The sequence below is a fragment of the Cryptomeria japonica genome, chromosome 9 (genome assembly GCF_030272615.1).
Source record: "Cryptomeria japonica chromosome 9, Sugi_1.0, whole genome shotgun sequence".
NCBI lineage: Eukaryota > Viridiplantae > Streptophyta > Pinopsida > Cupressales > Cupressaceae > Cryptomeria > Cryptomeria japonica.
This window is the reverse complement of record NC_081413.1, coordinates 488,940,254-488,955,701: the sequence shown is the minus strand read 5'-3', so window position 1 is coordinate 488,955,701 and position 15,448 is coordinate 488,940,254. Positions and strand designations below refer to the sequence as shown.

The 15,448-nt window shown below is 36.2% G+C and overlaps 1 protein-coding gene across 1 annotated transcript; it reads left to right on the top strand.

Moving 5' to 3' along the window:
* Positions 1 to 2,118: 2,118 nt before the first annotated feature.
* LOC131039978 (G-type lectin S-receptor-like serine/threonine-protein kinase At2g19130) lies at positions 2,119 to 4,512 on the top strand. Its single transcript, XM_057972846.2, has one exon. The coding sequence runs from the start codon at positions 2,119 to 2,121 to the stop codon at positions 4,510 to 4,512; it is 2,394 nt and encodes a 797-aa protein (XP_057828829.2).
* Positions 4,513 to 15,448: the final 10,936 nt, after the last annotated feature.

The following is a 15,448-nucleotide window of genomic DNA, read 5'->3' as shown; positions in this document are numbered from 1 at the left end:
GGTTGACAAGAATCAATGACAAATTGATCAAAACTTGACAAAAGGACCTAGTTGATAGATGACAAGCGACGAAGGATTAATGACTAAGTGATCAAAAACTGGCAAAGATTTGATGATTGATTGAGACCGATGACAAATCAATCAAAGATTGATAAAAGGTCAATTTGATAAAGGTTGAATGACATGATGCCGAGATTGACGAAGACCGATGACGAATCGATCGCAAATTGACAAGATTGATCGATAATTGATAAAAAAGAATCCAAAATGATGATTGAAAAAGGATGATAATTGATCAAAGATTGATAAAATGGTCGACTTGATGAAGGTCATGTGACAAAAGACCAATGAAAAATCGGTCGCAAATTGATAAGGAACTGACAAATTGGTGACATAAGATGATCTAGTATAACGATGGTTGATCGAATATTGATTGAAATTGATAAAGACCAAGGACAAAACCCTAATTTGGCATCGAGAAGGGTTGGTGATGCCCAATTGACAAGATCGGATTGACAATAATAAAGATTGAGGACAAAACCCTAATTCGACATCGATTAGGATTGATAATGTCCAATTGACAACGAAAAATGATTGATAATGACCAAAGATTGAAAGTCATGATGATGTCAAGAAGACCTAATTGAAAATGCGAGAAACGCAATCGAAAGAGAAAGAAAGTACAAAAGAATGAAAAAATGTCGACAAATGATAAAGATCAAGTGCACGACATAGAAGAAATGTTAATTGATGCAAAAACCTTAAAATAAAGTCACGCAGACATGTTAGAGTATGACACCACAAGTGTTGACCACTTTTTTAGACGCCTACATTTAGGTTCCTTAAACATCTTTCTAATGACATAAGCACACAGGTGCAGTGTTGATACTTAATACACTAAGTCGTCTTCTCTATGGCTAGAGATCCTTAACGGTCTCCTTGATTAGGCTTTGTTTTACAATGATTTTTTATTACTCTACTTTTATAAAGGTAATACAAGCATGCCACATTTTAACATGCAAACTTTATTATTCAAGTAAATACTAAAACAACCAATCAAATTTAGGTCATATATAGTAGGGAAATACATGCGTAAATGTGTAGGTAGGTGGGTGTGTATAAAATTTGATAGTTTCTATCTAATTATTTATTATTTTTTTAAGTAGTAAAATTATAAATTTTTCTATTAAATAGTTCAGGTTTTTGTTAATTTTGAAATAACACGAATACATTTTTCATTGATAAATAAGTTCGCAAACATTTTTCACTATAAACAAGTCTAATCTAGAGTGTGCAACAAGTTTTAAATTTTTAATTGAAAACCACATTTGAAATTCTGAACTTTTTAGAATTCAAAGAAAATTACAAAGTATAGAATAATGAATTAAAGAAAAAATCAAAGTGATTTGTTGACAATGGATGCCCATGGTAGATAAAATCTTATTGGACAAAATGTTTATTTGACCCACAACTAAAAATGGGGACAACAACTATTGGCATTGTTTTCTTCTATTCTATGAGGACTTGAATTCCAAATATCAATGACTTGATTGATATGGTGAACAAATCAAAGTATTGATTTAGTAGGAAAATCTTCTATTCAAAATGTGGATAACACATCTATAGATTTTAGACTTTTTTCACAACATAATTTTGATTTATTAATTAATATCACAAACTATTTAAAAACATTTTTAACACACAATTGATAAAACAACATAAATATATGAACTAGATAATATATATATAAACAATAAAATATATTTACACTAAATAATATTTATTAATATTGTGAATTTAAGACTAATACCAAAACATATAAACCTAGATATAATTATATTATTATTATAAATACCTATACTCTTTAAACATTAGAAATACAAAACGTTTCTACAAATATTCTAGATTCTTCAGAAATAAAATATGGGTCCTAGTCCTACTAAAGTCACGATTGACCTTACCTACTCACAATGTATTTCCAAGTAATGGTGGAATCCGGGAAAGATGGAAAATATTGAATCGTTAAAATTGACTGGACTTCTCTGCCGTGCGAGGTGTCTCCGAACCTAAATTTCTTCCAACAAAAGAGGGAGTTTCTGTTCAATCGATAATTTGGCGATGGAGGAAAGAAGAGCATCGTCCTGCTTAAGCCTTTTTTTGGCAGTTACAATATTTATTCATCTGAAGAGTTATGGTGCTGCAGTCCAGGCTGGAGATACTCTTTCCTTGGGTTCCTCACTTGCTGGAAATCAGACATTAATTTCAAAGAATGGCACATTTGAATTAGGGTTCTTCAGCCCAAATGGGGGCAGTAACTGGTATATTGGAATCTGGTATGCCAATATAGAAGAGAAGACGATTGTTTGGGTGGCTAACAGGGAGACTCCCGCGAGAAACAAGTCTGGCATTTTGAAGCTGTCAAGACAAGGTAAACTGAGATTGTTTGATGCAGAGGGCGCGTCTATTTGGTCTGTCAGCATATCCAGAAAGGCATGCCGGGCTGTGATATTAGATTCTGGTAATTTCTTAATGCTGAGCGATGATAATGAACAAGAAACTGTGTGGCAGAGTTTCGACAATCCTGTAGATTCCTTGTTGCCCGGGATGAGATTTGGTGGACAGCAAAAGCTAGTCTCTTGGAAAAATTCATTGGATCCCGCTCCCGGGCTTTTCTCCTTTCACATGGATCCATCAGGGGCCAAACAATTGGTTCTAACATGGAACAATTCTGTGCATTATTGGAAAAGCGGAACCTGGGACGTCAATGCTTTCAGTGGCATTCCAGAAATGGTAATCGAGGGCCTCTACAATGTCAGCGTTGAAAATACGAGCTCTGGTTTGTATGTCAGTTATAAATTGCTGCATAACATCAATGGGTTCTCACGTGTCGTCCTAACGAAGTCCGGAGACAATGGAGAGGCTTTGTATGATGGCAGTACGTGGAACATATTCTGGTCTGTGCCCAGAGATGAATGCGCCGTATATGGTCTTTGTGGCGCTTATGGAATCTGTAACTCCAACAATCTTAAGTTCTGCAGCTGCGTAGAAGGCTTCTCCCCAAAAGACAATAGGGCCTGGGATTCGAAAGAGTGGTGGTCCAGTGGCTGTGTTCGCCAGAGCCCCTTGAATTGCAGCACGGACAGATTCATCGATTCCAACGCAAAGTTGTCGAATGATTACGCGTCATCATACCGGCCTGGACGCACAAAGAAAGATTGCGAGAAAGCCTGCCTCCGCAATTGTTCGTGCACTGCTTACACTTTCAATACGCCTTCAGGGCCCTGCCAAATCTGGTCCGGAAATTTGCTAAACTTGCGCAGTTCTCCACCAAAAAGCAATTCAAATGTCTTCATTCGAGTAGCTGCCTCTGCGCTTCCATATTCCTCCAAATTCAAAACCATCCTACCTCTCGTTTTTGGTATTGCTATTGCTCTCGCCATTACTTTGGGTATCTTTTCTTTTTTAATGTGGAGGAGGAGGTATCGGCTACGACCAGTGGAGAATTGTTCAGATTCCTCCAACTCTTTTCTAAGAGTGTTCAGTTACAAGGAGTTGAAGATCGCAACTAGGAATTTCAGGTTTAAGTTGGGCAGCGGAGGATTCGGCTCAGTGTTCAAAGGCTCTCTAACAGACGGTACGCTTGTGGCTGTAAAGATATTGGAGGGTTCAAGGCAAGATGATAAGCAATTCCGAGCGGAAATCAGTTCCCTTGGAAACATACAACATGCAAATTTGATCAGGCTCCGAGGGTTTTGTGCACAGGGATCCAGACGGTTACTGGTTTATGATTACATGCCCAACAGCTCTCTAAATTCCTTACTCTTCACTAGTAATTCCAAAAGTAGAAGGAAGGTACTCGACTGGAAGACCCGATTTCAGATCGCTTTAGGCACTGCAAGAGCTTTAGTTTATCTCCATGAGGAATGCAGAGATCGCATCATTCACGGCGATATAAAGCCCGAGAACATTCTGCTGGATGCTAATCTTTCACCCAAGTTGGCCGATTTCGGGATGGCGAAGCTCGTGAGTAGAGATTTCAGCCGCATTCTGACCACAACGAGAGGAACGAGAGGTTATTTGGCCCCAGAATGGATTTCTGGCCTTCCGATCACTGCAAAGGTCGATGTTTACAGTTTTGGCATGACTCTCTTGGAAATCATTTCTGGCCGAAGAACTCTGGATTCAAACGTGCAAGATTCAAGTAAGTACTACTTTCCCATATGGGCTGCAACCCAAATTTGTCAGGGGAACACAATTAGTATTGTGGAGGAGGGTGTTGCAGAGGAGAAAGATATTGAAGAGGTGAGAAGAGTAATTGTGGTAGCGTTGTTATGCATTGAAAGAGATGAGGAGGTGAGGCCAAGCATGGAGCAAGTGGTGCTAATGCTGGAAGGGAACATAGAGCCTCAAGCTCCTCGGATTTCAAGCTCTGCGCACATGGACAAGCAAGCAAACGGAAGCGATAGCGATAGCGATAGCAATAGCAATGGTGATGTGATTAAGCTAGAATAATGTCAGTAGAGAATGCATCTTAAAACGTAGTACGAGCTTGCACACAAGTTAAGCTCAATAGGTTTGTTAACATGAAGTTTAATTATTATTAATTAGCTATTTTGATAGTGAGAAGCTTATTAAATATTAAGAGTTAACTTAGTAGTTTATTTTTTAAAAGCTTTAATATGTTTTAATTAACCATAAAACATATAGGTGTAAATTATAATTAGAAATTATTTTTTATGGAATTTTATTGAGAGGTCTTGATTATGAGAAGTCTAGATTAAAGTTAATTATAGTTTTAAAATTTATTATTGTAATTAAAAATACTACTAGAGGATTCATGTAAGTTGGAGGGTTTGTTTTATGTATATTTTTAAAATTGTTCATATTAATTTTATTTTTGTTATTGTTTTAGGGTATGTTTTGACTTCATATATAATTCTTAATTAATTTTTTACATCATTTATTAGGAAGAAAAAGTTAGTAAGGCATTCAAGTGTGAGAAAATACAACACAATAATTGCATTGATAATTTTATTTGCTCTATGTAGTCTCTCAACACATAGATGAAGCACATCCTTATGGCATTAAGTTACTAGATTTTAGAAACTTCACTAATGGTAAATTTTTGTTTACATTCAAAGATGCATCTAAACTATTGATCTAAAAATGGGTCAATTTTTTGTACTTTATAACAGTAAACTAAATAACAATTGAATTCTTAAATGTAGTTTTTTTGCAAGACCAAAATCAATGGTCATATGGTATCGATAAATAAATATGTTTGTATATTTAGATTCCTCTCAAAAGTTTGTGATTAAAAAATCATTATTTTGATTTCAAATGTGAAATTTATTTCTCTAAGAAATGTGTTGTTTAAGTTGTTGTGAAACTAATACATTTTCTACTATATTTTGTTAAGCATGTTTTAACCTACAAAATGTCTATTTTGGTAGCTTATAAAAGTGATACAATCATTCTACATGAAAAAAATATTTCATATATACAATCAAAGAATAAGTGATAAAAGAAGTCATGTATTCATTAGAAATTCCCTAACAAAGTACATTTTCACAATCCAAAGTGTGACTATTTGGTTTGTCATCCATTTTGGCATTCATCTTATATTTAATGTCCTTTACATATTTGATGGGAGGTCTTATCTACCTTCTCATTATTTGGAAGAGGTTAGAAATTTTTGGTAGGAAGTGTTAGCTCCATTGTAGTAAGACATATCAAATGTATACAAGTCTAATATAGTAAAGGAGTATTTTTGGACATGATTCTGATATTTTTGAAGGATATTTATCTATCTTACATGGATCATGATAATTATCCAAAGTAATAAATGTTTTTGACTAAGGGAAAAATATGTTTTGAGGGGACCTGAAACCCCTTACAGAAGGTTTTGAAGGGACCCAAAACCCTTTGGACTTAGCGAAAATCCAGAACCCAAAAGTAAAATGTTATAGAAAGATACCACAAAGACTAACAATAGCCAACCAAAAGCCTACAACAGAAAAGGGTGTCAAAGAAAAGGTAGAAACATCCACAGGGCTCATGGCTACAAACAAGAGAGACTACTTAGATATAAATGAGCACAAGGTTTTTACGGGCTCGGACCTTAACCTTAGTCATGGGTTTTACAAAAGGATCCCATAACCTCCATCTCCAACATCATATGAATGAAGCGAATAAAGAAAACTGGAAAAGTGGGTTTTTTAAAAAGGCTCCCAAAACCTTCAACAAAGAAGGGTTTTTAAAAGGCTCCCTCAACCTTAAGGTGAAAATTCCTGTGGAAAAAAAAGTCTTCAAAGCCCCAAGCACCAAAGAAAAAGCTAAGAATCACTCTCGAGATCCACATCAATAGGAAAAGGAGAGAGATGCCAAAAGAAAGGGCCAACAGAGCCCCCAAAAAACAACTCCAGGAAAAAGAACCACAAGCTGAGACAAAGCTTGGATAATTCGAAAAGCACCACAAGCTATCACTGCCCCTCCACCTCAATAGGAGAAATGGTGAGATAAGAGCTAAGAGGGGTAGGAAAAGCCCCCAAAGAAACCAATTGCATCAGAGCACCAAAAATCCTTAACCAAAAACAAATGGCTAGAAAATTCCCTTGAAAATTAACAACAATGATCCAACCACGACGATAGGAGAAGAAAGAGAAAAAGGCGATAGGAACCACCAACCACCAAACACCTTGTCAAAGAAGAGACACCTGAAAGCTCTGCAAAAAAAAAACCTCAATAGGTACATAGCAGCATCATGTCTCACTAGAGCATCCACCTCAATAGGTACATAGTAGCATCATGTCTCACTAGAGCATCCACCTCAAAAGGAATACCTGAGGCAAAGAGCCATCTAGGTAGTAAAAGGAGGCTAGGACTGAACCCCAAAAGAAATAAAAATAGAAAACACCAAACAAACAAACAAAAAAAAAACAAGATGAAAAGGAAACAAAAACAAGAGGAAAACAGAAACCATCCTTGTAGAAAAGACCAACCAACAAAAAAATCCCAAGAACCCAAAGAAAAAATGGGAGCAAAAAACCAACACACCAAAGATGCCACAACATAGAGGAGGAACAAACCCCAACCCCTCAAAACCCTAAAACCCCAAAATCTCACAAGGAAAGATAAACCTAGTAACAACAAAGGTTCCAAAACAAAAGGAAAGGCCAAAAAAACAAGAGTAGGGTGGACCACAAAGAAGAAACCCCGATATCAAGGCAACCTAGAAAAGAGAAAAATGAAACCCACACCAAAAAACCAGCCACAAAGGGGAGTCGCAACACCCAAACAAATCCTCCACCAAACTAACCACATAGCCAAGCAAGACAAAAACAAAGACATAAGAGAAGACAAAAGTAAATGCCACAAAAAGAACAGACGAGACAACACCAACAGAGATAGAAATTGCAACGACCCTAGAAAAATCCCATCCACTTGAATCTCAAACACACCCCTTGCCAAACCTGCGCACCAATAGACCATGACAATCACATAAGGAAGAAATCACATATTGCAATGCAATAGAAACATTGAAAGCCCTACTGCCAACACAGATCAAAGAAGAAAAAAGAAATCACAACAAGACAAAAAAAGGAACAACCCACTCTAACAAGGGAGGAGGGCGAACCATATTAAACCCCATAACTCCATCATCGTCAGTTTCTATAGATTCAAGAGAAACCCTATTTTTGCTTCTCCCGCTTCGTACTTTGCTCCACTCCATTATTAATCCAAGGTATTAAATGTTGTTGCATATTTTGACCTCTATATATTCGTTACCACATGGGTCGGGGAGATTAGATCTTGAGACATTTTTTTTAACCATAAGAATTTCTTGTCGATTGAGCCAAGACCCCATGCTGCATATTTGAACATGTTTAAATTTCTCAAATTTTATGGATGAATTACCTTTTCTAGTTGAATTATACATATTAAACTGTTTGTTCATCCATATTTTGATTGGATTTAAAGTATGTAACTAGACGTTATTTGAAATATTGGTATTAAGAAAAAATATTACAAAAGGTAGATGGTCAACTCACAATAGTATGATGTAATTGTTAGATTGAGAAAAAAATTAATTCTAAATTACAAAAAAACTGTAAAACAAAGTATATAAATCTATATACATTTGAATAAAATACCTTCTATTAAAGGTGATGTCAACATTATTGGAATCCAAGAACATTGAGAGGGGGGGTGAATCAGTGTTCTACCGGTATGATCAATTTTAACCTTATTAAAACATGCATACACCAACCGATATACCGGTACATATAGAATTTAAAGAAGTAAAGCAACCAATAAGCCAATCACATAAATGAGTACCATAACACACATAATTATAGGTGGAAAACCTCAAAGATAAAAAACCACGGTGGGATTTGTGACCCACAATATCAATCCACTGGCCATATGAAGAGATATTACAAAATATAGGGGTCTGCAGTTGCGGGAAGGCTTACAGCCTAGAGCACACTGCTCAATCACAAAAGGAGCCTCACTAGCTACATATAAATCCAGACTACAATCCAAAGAAGTAATTGAATGCTAAGTTAGCATCTTTTATGCCTAAATACAGTTCCTATTAAGCTTTGTCTGTTTCGGTCTGAAACCCCGAACCCTTTACCGAAATACCCCTTTACACAAATATCCTCACATACACGATCTCTCAGATATATTTTGCATCTCCTTTATCATTTCCTTCCTAATACATATTTCCATCATATCACATCCACATATCTATCAAAATGATCTAATCCAATTGACCTATATACCCTATACACTTTATCATGCCTTATGTCGGCTTACAAAGATAATTACAATAACAAAATACATGTCGGATAGATTACATAAATACATGAATATCAAAATCAATTGCCGATGCCAGATCCAAAACATGTAGGCCTCCAATACTGATAACCTTTTTTTTAAACCATGTCGGTCTGCATTGCCAGTAACCAAAGAAATTCATCCATCCTGTTGGTATTGGTGTCGGTGCTGGTGGAGAATATGAAGTGCCTGTCGATACACAACTGAACCAAAAAATGAAGTCAGAATAAGATACCATGTTGCCATCAATGAAAACATAGTGAAACCAAACAATTGAGTGTCAATTGCCAGCAATCTCCCCCTTTGGCATTGATGGCAACACTCATGTAAAAAACGATCATGGTTTCATCTACCGGTTTCATCTTGCCTGCTCCCCCTAAGCTAAATATTCATCAATACAAAATACTCCATACTCCCCCTAATGTATACAACTTCCTCTTTTCTTTTTCACATCTATATCATTCCCTCTTTGACATCAATGCCATCGAAATTTCCAAAAAAAATGCCAAAGATCCAAATTTGGGAAAAGGACTATACAATGAATATCCCAAAAATATCTTACCGGGGCTTAATATATTTCAAAATATCTGGGTATGTCTTCTCCAAAATTTCAAGATAACTATCCCAACCAGATTTGAAAGTGCCAGAAATAGATACAAGTCCATTTAGCATATGGGAAAAGGACTCTTTCTCATTTAGCTCTAGACCGGTGTGGGCTTACCAACTAGATCTATGCATTCCTTCTTATGTACACTGAGTGAATCCAACTAGGGACTCACCAAACCTCTAAGACTTCTGGCTCTTCTTATGATTTTGTCTTTTTCTTTCTCAAGAGAAGAAACTTTAGCTTCCAAAACCAAAATTTGACCATCAATGGATGTAGTCAATGAATTCAATCCATCAAAAGAATTAGCTATACTTGCAATTTTCTCCTGGAATTCCTTAATCTTCTTATCTAAATTAAATTTAAGAGCATCTATGTTACAACATACACTGCTTCAAAGAATTATCTATCAATTTCAATTTCTCATCCATTTCCTTTCTCTCAGACTCAATCATCTAATCAAATGTATCTCTTTTAGCTTGTGTGAACCTCTCCATTGCTTTCCGGTTTGAAATCTGTTGTAAGGATTGAAAATCCTTTGAAATATGCTCTGTAATTGTCATAAGCTTGTTGGATGGGCTCGCTTCATTGTCAAGCTTTCACTCTGGGACTAGTATATGCAAAACAGTGATGCACTAATCAATAATCCCTTTATCCATAGATCCCTCCTTCATTAATTTTTGTGCAGCCATCATCATGAGTTTAGTGGAACTCATCTCGGTTATGTTTTTCTTTACAACCTGCGAGGTGTCGATTGACAACAATGATGGACTCACTATTGGTTCCCTGCCGGATTCTCCTTTCTTCTCCTTTGATGATTTATCCCTTATAGATTCCTCACTTGCACCGGTGGCTTCGCCACTGGTGCAGTCTCAGTAACTACCAGTTTCTCCCTAGGAACTATAACCTCATCCTATACATTTGTATCCAAAGGACTATTATCCTCAACATTAGTATCTTGTATATTGTCAACCTTTACACTCTTTGTATTTGCCAGTATCTCAATATTTTCCTATACATTTGTATCTACTGGGGGCTTAATTTCCACTATCTTAATGTTTTTCAAAATTGAGGGTGAAGTACCCATAATACCCTTTCCTTTCCCTTCAACCAGGATGTCTGCAGTATCGTTCTTAGTTTTCGGTGAAGTAAAGAAACCTCATTTCTCTTCAAAGAACTTAACTCATGCCTTGTGGGTCTCCTTTATTATCTCATTTACTCTTCCTAACATAAGATTGGTTATTCTATGTTTGTTGTTAATGATTTTTCTATCTGCCACCTCAAGTGTCTTATCCATTTCCTCTGGAGCAATAGTAACACAAACAAATAACAACTCTTGAATTTTAATATGCTTGTCCTCTTCCATCGCTGACAATATTCTAGCATCTAACATATTATATAATTCTGCTGGTATTTGGTTTTCAATTTCTATCAAAGCTTTCTTATAAATGTCCAAATATAACAGAACTGCTTCCTCTATTTCTCTTTGTTCAAAATCCTCTAAATGCTCATAACAAAACTGTACATTCTTTAACATACCATCCTTAGTAATCTCATCAACTAACTCTGCACAAGTTTTTGGTGGAATGATAGATACATTATCAGACTTAGTTGCCAGATCAATGTCTCCCTTCTTCTTCCTTCTACCAGTACCAGATGGGGCTGAAGGTGTTACTTTTGGTTCTTTCTTATGTGTCAATAACTTGATAGTATCTTTTCTAACCAGTTGCTTCTTAGCCTCTACCTTGGTCTCTTTTGTCTTCTTCCTTATAACCCTTTTGAAAGCCAAGGGTGTGTCATCCTCAAATGTAGATTTTGTTGTAATAGGATCAATGAATACTTCTGGTTCTTTTCTCTTCCTACCTTTCTCTGGGACAACATCAATCAATTCTTTAATGTCATGTGAAACTTTTTCTACAAACTTACTTTCTTTACCTTCCTGTTTCTCTCTTTTCTTCTGGTTGAACTCTTTTTCAACCTCATGTGTCTTATGCTTTGCAGTACCACATGGCTTCTCAACTTCATCAATAGGTGCATCGATCAACATTTTTGCATAAGCATCTAAAATTTGTGTATCCACTTCATACCCATTTCCTCAATCCAGATCTTTCGGGGTTTGCCTTCTTCCATGAGTGTTTCATCTTTCTTCACCATGAAGCATATGTCAGTTGAGTATTTCTCAACAATATGCTTAGGAACCCTTTCTCTAGATTTCATAGCCTTCTAGAATGCCTTAAAATATCCCCATACTTTGTCATCCCTTTGACTACCTAATGTAACAATAGATTGTTTTAATTTCCTCCCTACCAGGACGTCAAATACCCATTGTCTTTTCCTAAAACCGGGTCTCATTCATGAAAAATAGCGTTAAGCAGAAAATCAAGTTTCCATATCGGAAAGTTCCTTTCTTTTCCCCTTTAATCTTTCCTAGGTTTATCAATAATTCATCTAACATCCAACCACATAGATCCAATTTCTCATTTTCTCTCATCATGTTATAAGCTGCAAAAATGCAGGAGCTAGAAATAGAATTCAGTCAGTTTGATTGAGTTACCTTATACCTGATGGTCATGCTACCGAATATGATGTTTGTGTTAGTAATAGTGCTTACTATCATGGATCGCCTGTCTGATGTTGCACCGGTGATTTTATTTACATAATCATTAGAAACCTTCTTATCTGGGAGTTTCCCAACTTATGGTAAACCAGTGAGTGCCCTGATGGCTTCTTTGGTGATCTTGTATGGTCTATCCAACTAGATAAACTCTCCATGTACTCTACTCAGAACATACCTAATGATTTCATCTTCAAGTTCCGGAATGTCCAAAATGTTGGTAAACCCTAAGTCTTCAATGTGCTTGTATTTAGATTTGATCTTTCCATAATCTCCCATTAGCTCACTCATGTACATGTCCTTTATATTAGATGTCCCCAAATCCTCAATGTGACAGTGTATGTATGTCCTAACATCTTCGACATACACAACTCCTTCCAAAACACGGGAAGATGCTCCAGCCGAGTCATCCAAGGTAGCCACATGTAGCTATTGCTTGAAAGTTGGCCTGGGACGGTCCTTGACCTCAACAATAGTCGGGTTTGCAACAAAGATAGGAACAAATGATGATCTCACTTCCATGATTAAATAAAAATACCCGTGAATCATTTTTGATGAAAAGACCTAACAAAATCTTTCAGTTGCTGGTGAAATTGCTCAAGAAGATATCTGATCACACCGAATCACCTTTAATTGCTCTGAATCCCTCTTAATCACTTTGAATGCAAGGTGATCAAAACTGAAGTAGATTCAACCTTGCAACCTTCAAGAAAAACCCTAATCCATCATTGACATCAATGACTTCCGGTGAAAGATATCGGATCTTTGTTAAACATCTATATGTCGGATAAGCATCTCCAATGTCTAGAACATCTTCCAAAACCTCTTCCCGGGGCATATGCAACATCTTCATGATTTTTTCCTACCCTCAAGGCATCTGCCTCAATTACCGGTTGAGCTACCTGTCTGTGCAGGAGAAACCTCCTCTGTCGGATAAGTAACCGGTGCATTACCATCTGTAGATTGATCTTCTGACTATCCTGACCCATCTCTAGGTATGATCTTGCTAGATTTCACTAACCTTCTCTTTTCCTTTCTCATTTGATCCTCTATTACCAACTGGTGGATTTCTATTTCTACAAAATTTAGCAATATGTCCAACCTCATTACGTGCATAACATGTAACATTGTTTCTTTGAATTGCTTTTCTAAAACCAGTATAATTTCTTGACCTACACTAATTAGCCATATGTCCAAATTTTCCACATGCATAGCATTTAGCATTCATTCTGCAATCTTTTGTCTTATGACCATACTTATTACATATAGAACATTGACCGAGAGCAGAATCGGGGTTCTAATTTTCTTTGTTTCTACATTGCCTAGCCATGTGACCAAATCTATTACAAACAAAATATCTACCATTAAATTTATAAGTATTAAACTGCCTTACCGATGCCTTATGGTTTTGATCTTCATTAGTAGTACCAGAACTTTGTCCTTGCTCAAATCCAAGTCCACTGGAGTCTCCATTCTGCCTTTGTCTCTTTAATAACTCATCTAGTTGTGTTGAACTAATCTTGAATTTTTGTTTATACTCACTTGTAATAGTTAGATCATCTCTCAGAATTATCATTTGTCTCTCAAGCTCTTGTTCATTGCTCTGGGATTGTACTAAATCAGTTCTCAGCATATCATTCTCATGAACCAACCTACCACATTCTTTGAATTTGTTCTTCAAAGATACAACAAGATTTTCTTCTGATCCTCAATCTCTTTAGACATTCTCATGGTTATAGCTTGCATTTTATTTTTCATGACCATGTTCTCTTGACTCGGCTTCTGACATTGTTCCTTAAGTGCATCTTTCTCTTCATCATCCTAATTTTTCAAAAGTTCCTTCCTCCTAACTTGAACAAATGAAAGCCTCTCTTGTAGGACAAGAATTAATTCCTTAGTAGAATTCAATTCATCTTGTAGTTTTAATTTTTTCATCATTTCAACATCATAATCTTCAAGTGCCATCTCAAGTTGCTTTTCCAAACCCATATCCATGGATTTTGGATTCAGGATCTCCCTCAAGCTGTTAAACTTCCTCTGAGGCACAAGGCTCTGATACCAATTGTTGGAATATAATAACATTGAGAGGGGGGGTGAATCATTGTTCTGCCGGTATGATCAATTTTAACCTTATTAAAACATGCATACACCAACCGGTATATCGATACATATAGAATTGAAAGAAGTAAAGCACCAATAAGACAATCACATAAATGAGTACCATAACATACATAATTATATGTGGAAAACCTCGAAGAGGAAAAACCACGGTGGGATTTGTGACCCACGATATCAATCCACTGGCTATATGAAGAGATATTACCAAATATAGGGGCCTTCACTTGCAGGAAGGCTTACATCATAGAGTACACTGCTCAATCACAAAAGGAGCCTCACTGGCTACATATAAATCCAGACTACAATCCAAAGAAGTGATTGAACTAAAAAGATAGCATCTTCTATGCCTGAATACAGTTATGGTTAAGCTCCGTCTGTTCTGGTCTGAAACCCTAAACCCTTTACCGAAATACCCCTTTACACAAATATCCTCACATACATGATCTCTTAGATATATTTCCCATCTCCTTTATCATTTCCTTCCTAATACACATTTCCATCATATCGCATCCACATATCTATCAAAATGATCTAATCCAACTGACCTATATACCCTATACACTTTATCATGCCTTATATGGGCTTACAAAGATGATTACAATACCAATATACATGTCAGCTAGATAACATAATTACATGAATATCAAAATCAATTTCTGATGTCAGATCCAAAAGATGTCGGCCTCCAATACCGATAACCTTATTCTAAACCATGTCGGCCTTCATTGTCGGTAACCAAAGAAATTCATCCATCCTGTCGATGCCGATGTCGGTGTAGACTCTGTGAAGTGCCTGTCGGTGCACAAATGAACCAAAACATTAAGCCGGAATAAGCTGCCATGTTGCCATCAATGACAACATAGTGAAACCAACCAATTGAATGTTAATTGCCAACAAACATTACATTTAAATGAAGGGGTTTAAATGAAGATTTTTACATTCAAATGCACGTATTTTTTTCATTTATAAATGTTTCATATTCAAAAGCCTTTATTTAAGTGATTCTAAGGCTCTTTCGATGCCACCTCCTCCCACTCATAGATTTTTTAAAATAAATTTATAAAAAATTGTACGTACAAACAAAACTTAACTCGTTGTATACATGGCAAAAACTCAATGGGTTAATTAAAAATTTCCAAATACCTTATGGGTTTTGGCCCTCCAAAGTGTATGATACTTTGGCTTTTCATCTATTTTAGTGTTTGATCTTCTATATTATAGTGTTTAGGAAGTCAAGGGGAGGCCTTACCTACCTTCTCATTGTCTAGAAG

Coding starts and splice junctions, on each gene's coding strand:
- LOC131039978 (XM_057972846.2), top strand. CDS start 2,119: ATGGAGGAAAGAAGAGCATCGTCCTGCTTAAGCCTTTTTTTGGCAGTT.